This window comes from Sparus aurata, chromosome 24 (assembly GCF_900880675.1).
Source record: "Sparus aurata chromosome 24, fSpaAur1.1, whole genome shotgun sequence".
Lineage (NCBI taxonomy): Eukaryota > Metazoa > Chordata > Actinopteri > Spariformes > Sparidae > Sparus > Sparus aurata.
In genome coordinates, this window is record NC_044210.1 from 4,911,322 (window position 1) to 4,932,676 (window position 21,355).

General features: G+C 44.9%; 1 protein-coding gene and 1 long non-coding RNA gene across 3 annotated transcripts; both read right to left on the minus strand.

Moving 5' to 3' along the window:
• Positions 1 to 69: 69 nt before the first annotated feature.
• Positions 70 to 1,258, minus strand: LOC115576540 (uncharacterized). Its single transcript, XR_003982880.1, has 3 exons — positions 1,169 to 1,258; positions 302 to 410; positions 70 to 194 (listed from the first exon to the last, which is right to left on the minus strand). It is a non-coding gene; the product is annotated as an uncharacterized LOC115576540 (long non-coding RNA).
• A 442-nt stretch (positions 1,259 to 1,700) lies between these two features.
• LOC115577263 (probable ribonuclease ZC3H12C) lies at positions 1,701 to 19,838 on the minus strand. Of its 2 annotated transcripts, none has more exons than XM_030410237.1 (6): positions 19,685 to 19,838; positions 7,954 to 8,831; positions 7,696 to 7,835; positions 7,353 to 7,587; positions 6,931 to 7,037; positions 1,701 to 6,791 (listed from the first exon to the last, which is right to left on the minus strand). In XM_030410237.1, the coding sequence occupies exons 2-6, from the start codon at positions 8,760 to 8,762 to the stop codon at positions 5,200 to 5,202; spliced, it is 2,883 nt and encodes a 960-aa protein (XP_030266097.1). In that variant the 5' UTR covers positions 8,763 to 8,831; positions 19,685 to 19,838; the 3' UTR covers positions 1,701 to 5,199. The 2 variants fall into 2 exon arrangements, with proteins under 2 accessions (XP_030266097.1, XP_030266098.1); XM_030410238.1 differs by lacking the exon at positions 19,685 to 19,838 and adding an exon at positions 14,035 to 14,158.
• Positions 19,839 to 21,355: the final 1,517 nt, after the last annotated feature.

The window sequence follows — 21,355 nt, forward strand, 5'->3', positions numbered from 1 at the left end:
CACAGCAGGATGAAGTCTTTGAGTTAACCCTGGACGAGCTTCATGAAACGCGCTCATCGTTCAATCAATCTTTATTTGTTCATTTCATATCTGACAACAAAAATCGTCTCATGACACTTTCTACATTGAGCAGGTCTAAACCAAACTCCTTGATCGCTTCATCTGCAGAGAGACATTTCCCTCATGAGCAGCACCTGGTGACAGGGGAGAGAAAAAAAAACAGGGTGAAAGGTTGTTCTGTATGTGAAGCAGTCAACTTTTAGTAGAGTCGGACAACAAGACGAAACGTTTGAAAGTTCACCTCGTCTGTCAACACCTCGGATAACTCCCAACTCATGTTTAACACCTCAGTAGTAACTTGCATTTGCTGCGATAAGTCCACGTTGGATGTGGCAGCTCAGCCCCGTGACCTGAAACAAGTCAATGGAGTAATGTAATAAGTTAATGCCTCTCATTAACACATTCACAGCTGTTTACAGCTGCCAATGTATATTACTGTGGTGGTAAATAACAGTTAAATATTGAAACTGTGTACAATAATAAGACATACTAATAAATACTAATTACAACACAGCACTGTAGCGTGTATGACTCAAAATGAATAAAAAAGTAGTTAAAACAGTGTGTTTGTGCAAGGAGCTACTTACCTGTTTGTTGACATCCGTGTGTTCCGGTAGCTAGACCAAACTAGTCAATCCGTCGAGCGTGCGCTTACTCCCTCACTGGCGGAGATGGAAACGTATTCCAGCATTTTCGTGTTTCTGTTCATAATGTACATGTCCATGTTACAGCCTGTCATGAGCCATGAGCCTTACAATAGCCTGTTAAGCCTGTTAAGTGCACACTCGGTGGATATACTAGTTTGGTCTAGCTTCCATTGACTTGTATCAGTTCATGGGGCAAAGCTGCCATATCCAATATGGCGGCGACATCGACGTATCGCAGCGGCGGGCCAACCAATGAGGCGTCTCTGTATGTCTGTGGCCATAAAGACAAAGCTAAACACCGGAGTTAGCATACAAGCTAACAAGCTACATTTACCAACTAGCTACGTAGCTCGACTGCAACATCGGTGATATGCGCTGTTGCACTTATTACTGCAACCACCGCCATCTTAGCCTTATGGTTGAAACATAGAATGACACATATATAAAGCAGCAGTTCTTACTTGTCCAGCAGAAAGGCCGCTAACTCTGCTTTGCTCTTGACTTCTTAGGAATCCACAGCTCCCTCAACCCTTCGACATGACGCTCTTCCGTCTTCTTATTTCTTCTCTTCCATGTGGGCAACAGTGGGGTATCATTTGATATTGTTTACAATTTGAGTTTGAGCTTGAACCCATCTGACCAGGTAAGAGCGGCACTGCACCTGCGCGGGGGAGGGACACTGCCGAGTCAGCAGCTTATGATTGGCACTTCTCAGACACTCCCCTTTGCTCTGATTGGTTGTGTTGATGCACAGCGTTGGATTCTTGCAAATCAAATTAGGGTTTTTACACAGCTGACCTGTATCTTATTCTGCTGTCAGATCATATGTCAGCAGATATAACAAAGAATAGTTACAGACTACAACGTTAATACCTACAAGATATAAAAAAAAAAAACAGAGCATGCTTAACACAGTACAAAAAACGTCAAATGTTTCTGTCATAAGGAAAGCACGGTTATTATTTAAACAAGCATTTCTTCACTACAACAGTGTTGATGGATCGCAGGTGTTTTATAGCAGTACTCTCTTTAATGAACAATCACAGGTACAGGTGAAAATGTTACAATAATCAATTAGTTACACTGTTTTTCTACTGGTAAATTTTAATAGAATTCAAAACCAAGGATTTTCAACCTATTAGTGTACTGGCCTGTATAGCTTTGAGATATCTACAGCACAGAAGTAAATTCATTGTAATGGTTTCAGTTATCACTAGCTATGGCCAAGTGCACTTCCAAAGCAAACGGCACTGAAATTGAGTGGGACGCATTCCAAAACATGCTTCCTGATACTTTGGAGTAAATGTCAGGCCATACAGAAAACAAGACAGCACTCCCATTTGACTTCATATTGACTGTCAAAGGGTGTTTGTACTGAAACCAATACTAACTGATATATGCAATAAAACATTAACGGAAGCATAAACGTTAGCAGGAAAACAAGCCAGTTTCGTGTATAAGTAAGCCTCGAGGGATCTCAACAGCTAGCATCATGTCACAGTGACGGCAAGACAAACTTCCAGGACAGAAACACAGCTATGTACACAAATTAAACACAAGGAACCATGCAGAAACCAAAAATAAATCAAAACATGCATAACAGTTAGCTGAACATAGTTCAGAGTATTGGATGTGTCATAAGCACAATGCCATGAAGAGGCATTACTTTGGGCCCACTCTCAGGTGCCACACTGACACACAGTGCCAGGAGGCCAGAGAGAAGGCGCTTCTTCAATACACACAAAGGTTCTCTCATCAACAGCACGTGTTATTGTACAATTAATCATCCTTTGTACAATGTGACATGTTGGACAGGAAAGAAACCAGTGGGCTTTATGTAGCTGGCTTGTGATGAACTGTATGACGAGCTCACTCTGTCGACTTTAAATTCCTTGGCGGCCATTTTGAATTTACGCTTTGGTTTTAGTCTCCACCTGATCAAGTAAGGCGGAGCTACGTCCTGCTGCTAGCCAGTTAGAAACCTGACAAACATTAATAGTCGATTACTTATTTATTAAAACAAAAGAATAAAAAAAAAATCTGATCAATCGGCAGTCGGCTAACATTTGACTAGCCATGTAGATCTAAGTACGGCGACCTAGCGCACTCGTGAGCACCCTATGAGGTTGTGATCGACACGGATTTTATATTGTTAGGGATTTAGTTGTTAGAATATTTAACAATCTACTTATAAAGGTGCATCCGAGCATGCAATAAGTCATAGACAGACTGGTTATATCCTGGACAGGTCAGGCAAGGTAATACTAAGGAAATGTTGGCAATAGCTTACTAAGTGCTCAGGTATTTTCCACAGTCCTCATTTTTTTCTGTTTGCGGTGAAGTTTAAATGTAATTTATTTTGAGATACCACCCTTCAAAACACCGTGGACAAATAAGAGAAAAGAGACATTATGTTTAACCCGACAATATTGAACCAAAACTCACCATTTGTGTCTGGAAAGTAGCTACCACGTTAGCTAGCTAAACTTCTTGCTACATCTAAGCTCGCTGTAGTTTTTACCCCAAGTTTCTTAAGTAACTTCATAATTACGGATTCTATGAAGACCCCCATCTTTCTGTTAACTTCAGGCAGAGCTGTAGTGTCACAGACATTCAAAATGGCCGCCATGGGATATGGGACTGACCCAAATATAAAACTTTACTTGTCAAACATGGTTGGGGTCTATTCACTCAATGTTATGATGTTATATTTAATAGAAACACTAGATTAGTTAACAGAAATCTTTTCTTAAATTATTATTTCAAGCATAATGTATTATATGTCTACTTACTGGCTTAATAAAGAAGCTTAAAAAAAAAAAAAACTTAAAATGAACTGACCCCAACCTCACTGAAAAAAACAGACTAATTCGCATCTGTTTTGTTTTTTTGTTTTTTTCCAAATGGCCAGTTAACCAGTGAACCAAAGAATATTTCTCACACATAATTTAATTGGAGCTCTTGTAGGAAATAAGCCAGCTTCAAACCCAAAAGCGCAGGTTAAAGAAGTTGCGATACCTAAACATAGTAGGCAGACAACTCCTTTTGTTTCATAAACATATGTGAAATAATTGTCTCAAAGCAATTTCCACAAGATTAAAAGTTGGAACATCTCGATTGGAACGTAACTGCTGTCAATGCACTTCATCATATAGCAATACATCAAGAGTGTTTGATAAATACAGATCAACAAGTCCATGTACTGTATATAACATCAGCGACTTAGTTAATGATACAATTTGTATCAAACAAGGTTTTTCTCCGTCTAGCATGGATTCAGCTGGGATCTGCTACAGACAACAGTGAGACGCTGTTTAGCCAAAAGCCCGGCAGAGGGAGTCCGTTAAATATATTTACAATACATACATGTTTTTGATTTACCGATGTCCTGATGTTGTCTGTCTGTAGCAGATGCCAGAGTTGACCCAAAATAAAGGGCCAGAGAGCGAGAGAGAGATAGATAGAGAAAGAGAGAGAGAGATGTCCCTTACTAAAACTAAGGTACACACGACAGGGTCACCCATCTCTACAGCTACAACTCTGACCGAAATACTGACGGCATCTCAAATAAGACGACCATCGTTCAGACACCCAATTTTTACCAACATGGAAAAAAAACCCACGAAAGGCCGCACAACACAGACAGAGATTAACACGATACACAGACCTCTGCAAAAAAGTCGTTTGAAACTGTGGTGAAAGGTGATGATGGAGTACCAGATTGGGGATGTGCGACATAACCAATTAAGAGAATCACAAATTGGATGAGGTTTGAATGCTCATCTGCGATACTTTTTTAGTTATGAAGTAGAGGATCCCATCCGTCTGGTGCTTTACAAGAAAGAAAACACCTTTTGACTCAGGTCTGAGCTGAAATACAGTGTACTTTGCACATAATATGCGTGCCTAGTGCCTGTAAATCAGAATCTGGCCATAAAGGTGGTGGAAATGATCAAATCATCCTTCATTTCTGTCGTATTTGATGTATGCAATACCAACTTTACAAGATTTGGCTGAAAAAGTGCCTTTTTAAATGTGATGCATAACGAGTCCTACATGTGAACGCACGAAAATATAATATGCTACTAAATAAATAACAATGAATAACTGGGCAGGTCTAGAAACTTTCTCCACAAGTCGCACCTACTGTCAGAGATTTCGTCAAATGACTCGCTCTCTCCATACTTGGTTATAGTTGAGTTGATTTAGTTGTCGCTGCACAGTGACCAGAGCTGGATTTGGATTATCTTCAGCATTTTCTATTCTTAAATCCTATGCAATGTCTCATTAATGTCATAAGAAAAGATAAAACCCTCCTTGCAGACGATCCGGAAGCGTTCCAGTATTTAAAATTCCACTATGCAAACCCAACGTGCTTGCACAGGCAAATTCCGGTTTGCTCTGATGCAAAACACCCACAGTTTGTGTTTTTCTACTCAGACAACAGAACTCCTATTGTCTCCTAAGAGGAGATCACATTTCCCTTCATTCTTCAGTAGCCTGTTTGGGCTTTCTCTGCGAGGATGGCGGCTGCCAGCTGCTGGGGGTCTGTGACATGGGGGCTCCTGGCCATCACTCGGCTCACCAGCTCCGAGGGGAAGATGTTGCACAGGTTGACGTACACTTTCTCCCTGACGTCCCCGTAGCGGCTGTGTGCTGGGGATTCGGGGTGCTGCGGCATGTAGGAGGGGGGAGGAGCGTGGGAGGGCACTGAAAGGTGCGCACTATGGGGCGGGTACGGCGGGAGAGGGGTGCCGGCTGGATGAGGCGGGTGAGGAGCGTGGGCTGGAGGCGGCGGGTGGTTCAAGTAATGTGTCGGGGATGGGTGGAGGGCTGGGTGGGAGGAGTGGTGCTGGGCGTAGCCGTCTTGCGCCCAGGGAGGAGCGTGCCAGGACGACTGGCGTGTGTCCGGCAGGCTCTGATAGGCAGACGGCTCATACCTGGACGGCGGTAGCGGAGGCTGTCTGTAGTATGTGTCCCAGCTGGGCAGAGCTTTAGCCCTGTGGTGATGGTGCGGTGTAGAGAGGTGTTCATACAGATGTGAGTCTGACACACTCTCCCCTCGTGTCGGGGCCAGGCAGCGGCCAAGGGGGGAGCCAGGAGGGTGGGGGTTGGACTGGGGCAGAGAGTGGTAGTCGCCCGGGCAGCTGGAGCGTGCGGCCAGCGGCTGGTGCTGGAGGTGAGGGGGCAAGGGGTAGAGAGGGCGCTTCGGGGGTGCCTCTGGTGGAGGCTGATCGTGGGAACAACCCTGCCCACGTGCCACACTCAGGTGGTAGCTGTGTACTCCGGCATTAGATGAGTGGCTGTGTTGGATGTTTGTGTAATCGGCAGGATGAAGGCCACAAAGTTCATGGTTCGACAAGGCGTGATGGGGATACAGCCGGCTGTGGGGGTTAGCAAAATGGACGCTGTCTTCCAGTAAAGTGTCTGGGGGGCATGCGGGACACGACCTCTCGCCGTACGAGTCGCAGCTGCTCCCGCAACTCACGCTGCTTTCACTGCCACATTCCGAGCCGGCTGAGCCCATAGAGCCCAGCCGCAGGTCTGTGTCATTGGGGAAGCGACAGTCTGGGCTCCTTCTGGAGGAGAGGCTCAGGCCCGAGTAGGCACGCGTCACTGAGTAGTAGCTCAAGTCTGGAGACTCACAGTGAGGGTAAAGGTCATGGCTGGGGGCTGGTAGAGCGTGAGGAGTCGGTGCTCTGGACTGTTGGTCCTGAGGAAGGCTAAGACCGGATGGCGGGCCGCCTCCTGGGGCCGGGGACATGGTTCTGCTGCTACTGCTGCTGCTACACAGACTGCTCTTCTGGCTTTCGGCTCTCCCCTTCGCCAGCAGCTTCTCCTCGGCGTCGCTGTACGACAGAGCTCGGATGCTAGGGTCTGACTGCCTTTTCGGAGCGCCTTTCTTCGCCTCTATGCAGCCAGCTGGCACGCTGTGGCTCTTCACTAGCCCGGTGTCCCCCTGGTTTTTTGTGGTGACACAGGTCTTGGCGATGGCACGCAGCTCATCGGCCACGGCACGCTGAGGCTGAGCACCTCTTTCGGGGTGGTAGTACTTACACTTGTGACCGTAAGTGCACTTCTTTCCTGGAGAATGACAGAAGGTCTCAGTTTCATTACATCGTAGATATACAGAGATGACCCCCACCAAAAACAACACATCAAAGATACACACTGTCATCAGCCACATTTGTATTCATAGTCTGATCTATAATATTCTTCTCACCATATGGGCACGGCTGTTTTTTCTGTTCAGGCATGACAGGTCTTTTCCTCAGGAAGTTGTCTAAGCTGGGGCCATGACGACCAAGTGGGTCATCCGGGGGCATGAATCTGAGAGACGGGAGAGAGGATTAGAGAGGACAAGACAGTTACATGACCATAAAGTCAAGGACAGTGGTGCTTTTTAAAAGATGGGGCACATTATTTAGATGCCATCTCTCAATTTCAGTATAAACTTAATAGATAGAATAAAAAAATTATCGGTAATTGTCATTTTAAAACCAAGTGAAATGGGATGTGAAATGCCGGATGTGACAAAAGCAATAGCTGCGAATGTGATATGAAAGGTGATCAGTAACAGAGATCTGAATTCAAAATTAGTCATCAAAGTCATCAAGAGCATAGATCCGACCCTCAGTCACTTACTTGTCATTTACAAAGGAATACATGAGAAGCCGCTCGTCGATGAACTTCTTCCACTCGGGCTTCTCATTAGCCAGGTCTCTGTAGTTGTCGTTGGAGACGATGATGCCGTCTGACTCATAGGCCAGCTTGACGATGAAGCGGTCGTCATAGCAAACCACGCGCCGGCCTTGGACGCGCCGCGAAGGAGTGAAGACCAGGATCTTTTCCTTCTCAAGGCGACGCAGGATTTCCTGATCTGTGTGAGAGAGGGAGAGAGCCACGTCAAGGTTGAGAAAAAAAAAATCCTGCGCTAGAGTTTTCTTTAACGACTGCGTGTGTGTGTCGAACAGACTCTTGCACTGACCTGTTATCGGGGCATCGGGGCGGGACTGCTCTTTCCTCCACGCAGGCACAAACACCGTGATGTCATGATGGCCACGCTCCAAGAACCAATCGACGGCCAGCTGGATGCCCTGGCAGGAAAACACTTCCTTGTTGCCATGGCTACGGGACACAATTACGAAACAATTAATATTTTGGGTTATTTTTGAGGGTTTTTACTGTGATGTGAAAGTCTGCTGTGTCAAATCAATAAAGGACATTTTGCTCGTAGGCTGCTCACCTCATGGCTACGTTGCTGCCATCCACCACGATTGGCCGCAGGTTGTCCTGGTCACACAGAGAGTCTGAAGGGCAGGGTGAGTCCGACCTCTGGCTGTCCAGTAAATCAGAGCAGCCGCAGGACGAAGAGGAGGATGATGATGATGAGGTAGAGGCTAATGATCCGGCCGGCTGCTCGCTGTCTGACTTGGTTCCCAGTTTGACCAGCTCTCCCAGTATATCATTGATTAGGGTGTCAGGGCCCAGCTTGGACAGCACCAGTCGCACCGTCTCTTCTGAGTACCCCAGCTTCAGGGCAAACTCCAGCTTGGCCTGGTACTCCTTCCCACCAGCCTCAGGTGCTGGTTCTGGATTGGGTGCAGGTTCAGGCGGGTGCTTACATGGGGAGCTGGGTGAGGACTGGGCAGGGGTGTCATGTTCAAGCTCTGGTGTGGGTTCAGATGGGGGCTCAGGAGGACCCTCAGTGCCTAAGTCCACACACTGGGTCCGACAAAGTGGCTGGTGGGTGCTCTTGCTGTGAGTCAACGCTCCCTCTGCTCCGTCTGGGTCAGAGCCGGCAGCAAGGGTGGCACTGGAAGAGGATACCGGTTCGCCCTCCGCGTCAGACCCAGCGTTATCCTCCACCGCGGTCGACGGAGGGGAATTGGCTGCGCTGCCGGTGCTGGAGCTCTCCCCCTGCTCCTCCATAGCAGGGGGCCCGTCAGCGGCGCCAGCCTGACAGTCAGCCCCCGCTACGTGGAGATACTCCAAATCCAGTCCCAGGTCGAGGATGTGGCCTGCTCCTGCCTCCACATGGTCCTTCTGGCCCATGGATCTGTCACAGACATCCAGCACACGGGGCCGACTGCTGCCCACTCACAAAGCTCGACTCATTGGTGCCTTAAGGAAGAGACAGAAAAGGAAGGTGGGCTGTGAGATACAGACTACACTGGCGCCTAACACCAGTTTATCTCAGTGGAAGGCAGTGTTCAACGTAACTCAGTAAATTGATGATACTTGAATATTTGGCATTTTTCTTTTCTAACGATCAGCAACGATGAGCAAATGAAAATCTGTTGTCGTATATACAGACCAGCCACACCATTAAAAGAACTCACATGTGACGTGAATGACAATGATAAGCACCGCCCACTTACACTACTGGTGACCCCGCCATACCACAGAAACTGCCCAGGAATGGAGGAACATGACAAATGTTAGCTCAAGGCGTCGATCTGACCTCACCGGGAAGTACCCGAACCACTCCATTCCATGAATCAGAATCAGAAATACTTAATGATGAACATCCTGGATTGGACTTGGCTCTGACCCATCGAGGCATGGAAGCAGGACTCCCGAGGGTGTCCAAATTCAAGTTACCTTTTCATTGGCAGGGATTTTTAATGATTTTAATGCCAGGGCTAACCTCTGCTCTGCACAAAACATGTTTCCCCCCCAACACAATATTTTGCAGCAGCACCATCGCTGAGTCCTGGTTAGCCACAGTGTTTTCCCCCCTACCATTGTGAGAGCTGGTGCAGCCAGACTCAAGCCCTGACACAGTGACCTTGTTCCTCGGACCATTTGCACTCAGGCTGTATTCTTACATGATAACTTAGAGTCAACACTAACTGTTATTTTCGGTCAATCAGATTTTTCACCTTTAGTTAAATCAGAACATTTTTGCCTAAGACTTCCAAACACTATAAGGCTGCTGTCGTTTACTCTGGCTCGGAATGGCTGTTGCGGGCAGTTGGGGACTCCGCCGCGGCACGGACTGGCTAACACAAAGAGCCGACGGGGCCTCTCACCCTAATTAATGGACTCCCGCGTTTTTTTCCCCCAGTCTGGCCCCAGTGTGTTTTTAAAGGCCCCATCGCCACAGCACATTAATCCAAGGGGGTAGCAGAGGGTGAGCCGTTTAAGAAAGGACAGCAAGCCGTTAGTGATGGGGCAGACAGACCCTTCCCCCCCTCGTATTCTACCTGGTAATTAAGTTCCATATGCCTCTTCCAACTGGGGAGTGCAGAGTCACTCGTTAAAAACACTGAGGGGCTCCGAAGCTACCGAGCCAATCAACAAATTGCTGTCGGGCAACAAGGGAGTAGGATCTGGTAAGGCTAATCTGATTGGTGTCAAAGGTTTTAGCTGCAACACAAATTGCAGGGAGCACTTTGGAAAGTTAATCCGAGATCACGAAACTGATATGTTAATCTCTAAGAAGGAAAATTGCAGGCCAGGTGTATGAGTATTTTTTTTTTTTGGATATATATTTTCACTTCTCTAAACATGTGCTGGCCCCAGCTTCCTAAATGTAAAGGTTTGCTGCTTTCCATTGACATTTCTGAGAGTGAATAAATCATCTTTGTGGTCCGGACTGTTGGTTGGACAAAAGAAGCAATTTGAAGATACTACTTCGGGCTATGGAAAAATCGGTTGAGCATTTTCCCAATTTTTTGGACATTTTATAGACTAAACAGTTTGATTGTGAAAATAAAGACAGATTGATCTCTAACAAGACAACTCTTTTCTTTTTTTTACAAACTTAATTTAGTAAACCCTCCAGAATAAAACAATACTAGGAATTTCTATGATGTAAATTTACAGTTGGATGTTCCCTCAACCTGGTTGCACTTGAGTATCTCACAACCCAGGAATACAGCTCAGGCCCATGTTGTGTGGACAAAGCAGATGATGGAAAGGGAAGTGACTTAAAGATGGTGGGTTGGAGGGGGTGGAGGAGAGGGTGTATGGGGGGGGGGGGGGGGGGGGGGGTTGGGTTGTCTGGGTGGAGTGAGTGCGCATTTTATGAAAAAGGGCTGCCTAGCAACGCGGCTGAGCTACTGTTGCTAAGCTACAGCTGTTGAAAGCATTCTTCCTTCCAAATGCCAAGACAGAGGCTGCGGCGTTCAGCCGGCGACCCGCCCTCCATGCACACACACACATGCAGACACACACATTGCAAAAAGGTCTGGTGTGGGGGAGGGAGGGGCTTACGTGTGCCTCACTGGCAACCCACCCCGCCAGCCAAGACAGCAACAGAGCTGCAGGAGTTATAAGGACAGGGATCTCTGCATCAACCAGTGTGGGCGTTGATGGTGCCCATGAACACACACAGACACACACGTACAACGTCTGCCTCGCAAAGTGACTCATGTTTCTGTAGAGAGAGTGGGGCCATTGGGAACATTTCACTCGACACTGTTGTGGTCTGAAAGACGGCCAAACTACGTTTCCATTGAAGTTTCTCAAAGCTTTTCACATCATGCAGCCAAAGCATGAGTAGCACCGTCAACGCTGTGTAGACATGACAGTTCAATGACTGGTCAAGGACACAAGCAGAAGGAGAGCATTACTCATATCTAACTACACTGAAAGTCTTTTAAAAGAAGCTCTTTGTGACAGAAAAGTCTAACTAAATGACTCAAATTTCCACAGAATGTCGCTGAACTGAGATCTGGTGTCAGCAGTCGGGTTGGTTATCTAACTACTGACACCGACCTGATTAAGTCAGTCATATTGGTCATGATGTGATCCATCCTTATTAATGAAGAACGTTTCTCTTCGCTGTCATTCTAAAATTCAGTGTTTCCACTCTCAGTTATAGTCACAGTCAGTCAGTTATGGCTGGATGTTGAAATAGAGTAAAACGTTGAAGAAATGTGCGCTGTCGCAACACATTAAAAATGAGTTCCGTGCAATGAAGTGCACAGATTTTAATTAGGGATAAGCCGAGCACTGGTATGAAATTGGTACAACTCTGTAATGGCATATACTAAGTTTAGGTATTGTAGTTGGTACTGGAAATGAAAAAGTTGTATCAGTACATGCCTGCAAAAAATCTCCTTACTTCTGATACCGAATCTGAATGTGACAATAGCGCCACATATTAAAAATACAGTGGTGTCCAGTGTGTGGTCAGATTTGTAATCTTGTGTATTCTTTAATCAGGTAGTCAGGTATTTCAGATTTGACCAACTTTAAACTATTTTGTTGAGGCAAATTACTTGCACAGCTGCTTGGGGTTGTCTATGTCTTCGTTAATGGAAAAACAAATCTAAATATATATAAAAATATGTTAATGTCCCTCAACATGAGGTAATGAACAATAATTGATTTGCATTGATACCAAAACGTAGATGACATATTGGCATTACATTTAAATATTTCAGACGATCCCCAACCTTATTCAACAGGGGACCACAAATCAAAAAAAACAAGAAAATATTAAATAGAATGAACCAATGAGAGTCACTTCGAAGAAACTGATACGGCTGAAGTAGGGCTGCCAATGATGATTATTTTTACCAGTTATACTTTGAATTAGTTATGTTAAAATTCTCAAATAAATATTGATGCCTCCATATGAACTACATAAACGGACTAAGCCATCAAAGAGAGGAGATAAAATAAAAAGATAAAATGTCAGCGACGGAGAACGGTATAAGAAAAAGTGCCACAGTTCACAATTTTCAGAGTGTTGTTTTTTAGAACCTGAAGACATAAACTATTAACAGCCTAAAAAAAAATGCTTTTGTTCACATAATACACAGGTGTGTGAAACATGTGGCGGATTATCATGTCTGATCTTCTATTCTGCGGAGGGGTTCAGACTGCCTGTTTCTTGCTCTACAAGCAGTTGGTGCTGCGGTTTCACATCAACCTCATTTGAATTTTCACAGTCCGGACAAACCTGATGATAACACAGGCTTCTAGTGTGGTCCGAGCCCTATAGAATAACGCATTCAGCGCTTAACAGAATCCCCGAAACAGGCCTCGTCTTAGCGGACCAATGGTGGAGCGACCTCATCGCACCGTCTCCAGACCTCCAGGCTGAGTGGGTGCATCTTTCAAACATCAGCTCCCACACATAGAAGCACCGGTGGCTTTGATGGAGGCAGCAATGAATATGTAACACAAGTCCTTACAGCGCTTTGTATCTGCGAGCTTTGTGTAAAAAGTGTGTGTGCAGTGGGCGAAGGGTTTGGGGTTTGGAGGGGGTGGGGTTTGGAGGGGGTGGGTGGGGGTCTGGGAATGGCCGTCTGCTGGCGGTGAAGCGCTGTAAGCCTGACACTGTGCAAAACTTATTGTACAACGGGGGGGGGGGGGGCTGTCCAATAATAGTCAGCCAGGGGAATACTGATTGTAAGTGTGTGTGTTGGTGCGTGTAGATGATGCGCTAGGCTTTCCCCGCCAGCAGCAGGGCAACAGATGTCGGCTGAGCTGAGCGGCAACTGGTGTCTCCCTTTCACACACACACACACACACACACACACACACACACACACAGTGCACCCCTGTCTCCAAATATCCAATAGAGCGAGGATAAAGACGCAGCAGGACACACGGGCACTGACACACACAAACTGAAGACGCCGAGTCAGATGGTAAAGTTGCACACGCACGCACACACGCGCGCGCACACACTGACACTTTTTCGAGGCTAACATCTTTAACCAATGCGCTCTTTGCTTCATCCAGCCTCATGTGACCCACATAAGAGGACGCTTGCTTTTTGTTACCCCCCCCCCCGTCCCGTCCCGTCCCGCCCCAAAACACTGGCCCCTTCCCCCCCATCAACTTTCATATCAACAGAGATCAAACTGAAATTCAAACAACTGCAGTGTCAGTGTAACAGCTGCAGGCCGGTGTACGACAGTGCTACAAACTCCAATGACTGAGGAAGATATCGTCTAATGTGGAGGTTGAACAGTTTAGACTGCTGTTATACATCCAAAGCCACCATCAATCAGGCCGAGCCACTGGACAGCCACCATCCCCTCTTTAGTCTGAACATTACCATGTGAACTCTACATGACTCGGGCCAAACTCAACAGAATCCAGTCATTCTGGTGCGTCCGCAGCAAAAAAAAAAGTGACTTAGAGTGCTGCAGCTCGGCAACCTGTCATGCAGGTAACGCTGATAGGGCTGATAACACCTTTGCATCATCCTGACGGTCCTAGTATCAGTGCTTTATCAAGACAGAAGAGAAAACAGCCTCAAAAAGTGGATTTTTTTTATATTTAATACAGGCTAGAATGTAAAATTTTAAGTATAAAAGTCAGGTTTTAGGCAAAAAGTGGGGGACTTCATCACACTTACCAGATCTTAACAGATCAATAAGCAATGAAGAAAGGAAAGTTCATTTCCACAGATTTGAATCCTTGGAGACACTGCAGGTGAAGCTGAGAAAAAAAAAAAAAAACAAGTCCCAAAGTTCCAAACAGCGTTTATATCCGAGGCTGACGGTGCAGCGGAGCATCCAACTCCAGCCTCTGTCCTCAGTGTCTTCCAGGGCCGTATCCTCTTTCCACAGAAGCAGGCAGGTTGGACAATGAGTGGCAGAACAGATGGACCAACAATGTCTGCCATTCCCTCGTCTAGAGTGGCCGCCCTTCCACCAATCAGACGGAGCGGCCTCCACAATGAGGCGCAGAGACAAGGGGAGGAGGAGGAGGAGGAGGAGGAGGAGGAGGGGGGGGGGGGGAGTGGCTGTGGGCAAATGCCTGCAACACCCAGTTTCCCCAAGGCACGCGTACTCAACGCGCACCAGCACACACACACTCCTCTCCTCAGCCTGAAAGGGCTTCCCCTGTGTGGCCGATGAATCAACGAGGGGTGGGCGGCCGAACAATGGAGCTGCACAATGGGAGGCTGGGGAGGGCAGCTGCAGTGTGAGGGCTGGTGCTATTACGGCCCGGGGCAGCAATGGAGAACACCTGGCTACAGAGCACCACAGTCACTCTCCTCTCTTTGTTTGGAGCTGGGGGTGGTGGTGGTGGCGGAGGGGAGGGGGGGGTTCAAAAACCGAAAGAAAGGGCCGAGGCTGGCTGAAAGACTAGCGTGGCCTTTAAGAGAGTGCAAAAGGAAAGAGGAGAGTGTGGCCAGGCTGAAAGGGAAAAAAAGGACAAGTGTGGGGGGGCGAGGGACATCAAAAAGTTTTATGTCCCAATGAGTATGAGGAGGGGACGTGTTCCTCATTGTTGCCGCACACTCAGGGCAGATGACTCGGAAGCGCAAATCTTTGCCTTTATGTCATTTATGAGATTACGGAGCCTGTGTGCAAACAACGGAGCCTGAATGAGTCCAACAAGTCACATCCACGTTAAAATGAGTCATGTAAATATCACATATTGAAGACATCAGAGTTGAATATCACACAGTTACAGATGCTACAAAGAACAAAAAAATGGTTTAATTGGGGGGAAAAAAACACTAGGTGTGACAATTTAATATATTTTTTAGCTATTATGATAGGATATTTCTATGGTGGCCCTGAGGATCAAACCACAACCAGATTTCACAAAACACGACTTTTCAGAAAACACTTTTTCAGAAGGTTCGGTCCGATCGAATTTCGCCTCTCAACGCCATGCCGAGCGATTCTCAATGGACCTTGAAGCCCATCTCAAATTTGATCTCAATTTTCCTGCATTACCACTAGGGCTGGGTATCATCAGGTACCTCGCGATACGATACTATCACGATATTTTGCCCACGATAACGATAATATCACGATACAGCGATTCTGCAATAATCGATATATTGCAAGGAATTTCATCCACAATACATCACGATATCTGTGTCACTGAAGAAATTCAGAATTTATTGACTGCACTGAATCCATTTCACAGGAATTACAAAACATTGTCAATCAATCAATTTCACATGAATGACAGCCAAGTAAACAAAGAGTATATTGCACAGTGTCTCTTCTTAACACACACACTGACTACAACTATCATTAAATATCTATATGTGTGGGTTTCAGAGCTACTTAAACCATTTTTTTTTTATTTTATTTGGTTGTATACCTTTGTTCGAATAAAGATAAAGCTGTCCTCTGAAGAGGGGTGGTGGGCCAAAAAAAAAAAAAATCTTTTTTTTTATTTTTTTTTTACATTTTTAAATATCGATATTTGGCACCAGTGTATCGATAACGTACCTCAAGACGAAATATCGCGATATATCGTAGTATCGATATTTTGGCACACCCCTAATTACCACACAGTTCATCATTTAAATCCCCCTTTCATTCATAAAGCCCTTTCAGTGATTATTATGCTGCAACATCGCCAACGTGAACAGCTAAGATAGGATGATCCTTTTTTCGATCCCCCGGAGGAAGAAATTGGGATGTTGCAGCAGCATTTTGCAGACTGACTGACTGATCGATCAACACATCATCATCAAATCATTATCGTTGAAGCTGAGATTTAAGCAGCTACAAGGAACTTTCACGTGTTTGGTGATTCATTTGGCACCATGGCCTGGTGTCTAAACATCTTTGTCTGGCTAGCACGTGCATTTGTTTTGAAAGTGTATAAAGGAAAAGGAGCAATGCATTTTCTGTTTCGAACACGGCTGTTGGTGAGGTCATGCATCGATCTGGGGCCATGTGGATTTGATAATCATAATAATAATAATAACATGACCTCAGCTTTAGAACCACACCACCACACTACAGAGCAGCTTCATTCAGACACACTCAGGCTGAGAGACTCTTAGATTCATCCTCAGCGCTCAAATTAAAATAAAACAGTTGACCCACATACATCTAAATCCAACTCCACCAATCTAACTCTAACAATTAATCAGTTATTTAAAAACATTAGTTACTCAACCAAGGAAATAATATCTAGTTACAGGCAGTATACAATATAACACTACAGAGCAACCTGTGGAAAGCCCAGTGTGATCCAGCCTCTAAGTTTGTAAAACCACCGGAGGGCAACATGTCTGCCAAGAGAAATATCCATTCAGAGAGATAAGGCTCAATATCCGGCAGAATTTATCTTGGCAGCCAGAAGTTAGCATGTAATGAACAGCAACTAAAATCAGCCCATGGTGTCAGCGCGTCTTAGCGCGGGGCTCTCAGTCGGCTCGCCAAATGAAATAAGTATTCTTTCAGCTCGGCGGCCTCGGCAGGAAAACAACCGCCTGATTAAATAAGAATGTGCCCTGAGTCAGCTTGCAGAGTCAGATAAGGGTGACGAGGGGGAGATACAACAGCTGACCAACTGCACGGTATCCAAACACGCAGACAGAGGAGCGCTCTGTCGGCCATCTGTCGGACACAAACAGGTGTGTGTGTGTGTGCTGCTCCCGACAACTGCAGCGGCAACAGGATGATCGTTTTTCTCTGCAGACACAGATAAGGCTGAGCTGCAGACTTCAGTAATGGCTGAAATCGGAGGGATGGGGGGGACAGCAGAGACATAGAAGATGTTTTGATATCCTCTAGAGCTGCAACTATTAGTCCACCAAAAGAAAAGTAGAAAACTTTTCAAAAATATCAAACATTTACTGGTACTGGCTTCTTAAACACAAGGATTTGCAGTTTTTCTTTGGGATTTAAACTGCGATGAGCACTCAAAATGTATTTATTTTTTACATGTTAGAGAGAGAAAAAAAAGATATTTGTGAAAATAATCATCGGCATAATCGGCATATTGACATACACGCTGTGCAATACACACTGACATAAAAACTTGTATTTTTTAGAGACCAGAATGCAAAAAAAAAAGATGCTTGGAGTGATTTCTAATCATTAAATCTATGAGTGGGTCAGCTTTACTGAATTAAAGGGGGCTGTTGGGCCATGGCGGAGGTATGCGCTCTATGAAGTGCGATCTAGTTTTCATGTTGTTGGGGTTTTTTTTGCATATCACTCAGTCACATAGATAAATCTAGTCCACACAAGTTCCTAAAAAAAAAGGCGCTTTTTTAAAATTCCTTGCTTTAATTGAACAACTGTCCAAAACCCAGCAACAAAACAAATCATGTACTCAAAATTGAAAGGTACATTTTAGGATATATTTAATTATCATGTTTATTAGCATCTAACCCCTCCAGCAGGTTAAAACAAATGCTAAAAAAGATTTGCATCTGTAAACCGACCCGGGTCTATGCAACAGAGGGAGACCTGCTGCCCTCATGCCCTCTCTGACCTGCCCTCTGACCTCTGACCCCTTGCATTTCCAACGAACGCCGAAGAAAAAAGAGAAAACAAAAGACAGTATAGATTCATGTTGATGGAGGTGCCTATATGGAAGGCGACCGGACGCGTTTCGGTTTGTTGAAGACGTTTCACCTCTCATCCAAGAGGCTACTGCAGTTCTAACTAACTGGAGGGGGAGTTGCAGGCTTTTGAACTCTGTGTGGGAGTGTCCTTACAGAGTCATTAAGGACTTCTGTAATGAGTTACAAAGGCAACACGTCACAGTTATATATTGCTTTCAGTGGTATATAATATAATGGTTTACTTATTTATATAATATTTCAGTAATATATCACTATAGTTACTTAACGCTTTACTTTGCTGACCGGAGTGAAGAGTTTATTGTTGTTTTTTTTAAAATCCATCCGCACCAACATGGTGTTATTAATATTGGCTCTGTGTGTTTAATATAACCGAGTTTGTACGTTCTTTGTTCAGTCTCTGTGTTGCTGAAATGAGCTGTATTACGTAGGCGTAATGATGAAGCCTAATCCTCCACTTTAACTTACATTCTTGAATCATCATTGTCCATGCATTCCTTGTTCTGTGGACTATGATCAAAAGGCATAAAAAAAGAGATTTTTGTCTCACCGTGTCATTATGGGCTACATTATAGAAGATATAGGTCTAATGTGTTTCATATGAGTGAGCCTACAATGATTTATTCCTATCTAATAATATATCAGTGATCCCTTGTCTCCCTGTGTCAAAGGACCTTCGTTTATGTAAAAAAAATCTTGGCTATTTAATTGTTCTATATAGGTTATGTGGGCACTTTAAGTAACTAAAAGTGATTTATTACTCTACACAGACAGTAATATTGTAACTGAATACATTACTTTAAAATGAAGGTAGCCAGTAATATGTAATATAATGCATTTTGAAAGTAACTTGCACAACCCTGCTCACCATCTCATGGCAACACTCACCAGCTCGGTGTGTCTGCTGCATGCATGTGTCATTCACATCAATCCTCATAGCAGTGTGGAGACAACTGAACGTACAGTATTTGTGGAGATCACTAAAACCAGGACAATACAAAAGAGTGACTTTTGATTTGTGCGAGTGAACTTTGCGACTGATGAAACTATGGGATGTAAGCCAGATGCAGAGATGCAGAAGGATCCTTGTTTTTTTTGTTTTTTTTGTAAAGACAGAAGCCCACATTTTTTTCAAAGTTGATGGACAGAAGTTAAAAGGAAAGGATGGAATAAAAGACAGCTGCTGCTGCTGCTGCTGCTGCTGCTCACTCCACCTCCCCCCTCCTGCCCATCATAAAGCTCTGAACCCAAGCCTGGACTGCCACTGCTCTGATCCTCCTACACTATATGTAGCAAACACACAGCTGTCAGAGAGATGAACGCCAGACAGGTGGAGCACACACAGACAGCGTCTACTCCATCATCAGAGAAAAGACAAACACTGGAAGCGTGTTTTTTTTTCTTCTTCTTCTCAGGCCTCCTTCTCTCCACAGCACGCAAACTCCATTTCCCCTCCACTAACCGCATCTTCACCTGTATTCCGAGTCAAACAGGTGATAAACAACACAGCAGCAGCCTCCCCGTCCTCCGCCTGTTGAAGGGGCTGCGATCTACACAAACTATATTATGGATGTGGTGGGCGCGCGCAGGGGCGTGCACGGTCACTGCAAACCAACACCGTCACGACCTCTCTGCAGCTGTCACCCACACCAACCTGCAGCTCCTCCAGCTAACGAGTCGGCTCGGCCCGACGCCGTGTGGCGGTACTCACCCGGTGAGGGCCGCCGCTCGAGCCGCACGATTCGCCTTGTGAAGAAAAAAAAATGAGCGAATGTTTCCCCCCCATCACATACTGGCGACGCAAAACATCCGGCTGGATTGCAGCGTGACCCAGCCAAACTGCGTCAAGGCAGAGAGAGGAGCGAGGCGACTTCCGCTCGCAGCGCGTTTCAAAATAAAAGACAGCGAGTTACGGGTAAGAAATCCGGGTGGAAAAAGCACGGCGCCCTGCTTATAGGAGCTACATGAAGAATGACCCGAGGGCATCCCTTGAAATCCGCTTCCTGTTTGAAAAACGCACCACATATCGTCAACAAAATTGAAGATAATGCCTTAAACCCATTGTTCCATGCCTTACAAAAAACATTTTTGGCGTAAACCGGAAACTGTATTGTGACGTCCTAAGGCTAGCTTTACGAAACTGCTAACGTTTGGAAGCGGGGTGGTGAAGTAAAGTGCGCAATGGCGCCATCTTGTGTTCACATTTTTTTGTGTACTGTGTGTCCACATTTATTTTTTGTTTCTTTGTTTCTTTGTTTTTATATTCATGTTTTAACTATGTTTTAAATTAAGAACAATCAAATTTGAGACAATGTTGTCAGAGGACAAAGCACCTCATGTACCTGTAAATTAAATAGGCTCTATGATTATTTTACTGAAAATGTAAAATAAAAAAAAATATGTATTTGTGCCCATATAACTTACCTTACCTTAATCATATTACTGAAACAGGTAGGAATGCTGCTTTGTGACCCTCCTTTCACTGTAATATTTTTTGTTAAATGACATAAAGGATGAATGTTTCCGCAACAACTATAATGGCCCAGTTGGTGTATTTCTGATCAATACAACTAAATCACAATGAGGACATCACACACGCATGACTGACACTTCTCAGATACTCCCCTCGGCTCTGATTGGTTGTATTGATCCGTGGTGGTGGATTCTTGCAAATCAAATTACAGCCACTGGGTGGAGCCACAGACAGTGGATTTTTTACACAGCTGACCTGTATCTTATCCTACTGTCAGATCATAATGACAATTTTAGCCAATATAACAAAAAATAGACTACAGCTCTAACTACCCTGAATGATAACGTAACTTGCAAAACACAACATGTTTATGTAATACACTCATGCATTCATTCTTCTTAACAATCTTTGTGAAATGCAGTTTCTCCAAATGAAGTTTGTCATATGTATAGGAAACGTTTTTGCATTTTTACACATTTATCAACCAATCACTATATAAAATGGTGACGCTTGTTATTAATAATACTAGCTACTTTAAAGACACCAGCTCCACCTCAAGCACTGTAAACACAGGACTTCTACTTGTTTACATTTTACACGTACTTTTGCTGTTTAGTACATTATAGCTACTTTAATGCAATTAAAGCTAAGCTGCCAGGACACTATTGTATTCCTAGGAATTCTTTCTTTCTTCTTTCTTTCTTCTTTCTTCTTTCTTCCGAGGAAGTCATACTTCCCAAGGGCGAAAACTCACCAAACTTTACAGAAATGTCCGGCCCCATGCCAGACTTACTTAATTCCAAGGACATGTCTATATTCCTCCTGGGGGGGGGGGCACAATAAGCGTGTACATTTTAAAAACTTAAAAATACCTACAAAATCAACAGTACATGCTACAGTTTTGAAACT

Excerpts from the sequence above, each read along its gene's own strand:
- LOC115577263 (XM_030410237.1), bottom strand. The coding sequence starts at position 8,762 with ATGGGCCAGAAGGACCATGTGGAGGCAGGAGCAGGCCACATCCTCGAC. Across the intron at positions 7,588-7,695 it reads CCCCGATGCCCCGATAACAG|ATCAGGAAATCCTGCGTCGC; the intron begins GTCAGTGCAAGA and ends TCTCTCACACAG. Across the intron at positions 7,038-7,352 it reads TATTCCTTTGTAAATGACAA|ATTCATGCCCCCGGATGACC; the intron begins GTAAGTGACTGA and ends CCCGTCTCTCAG.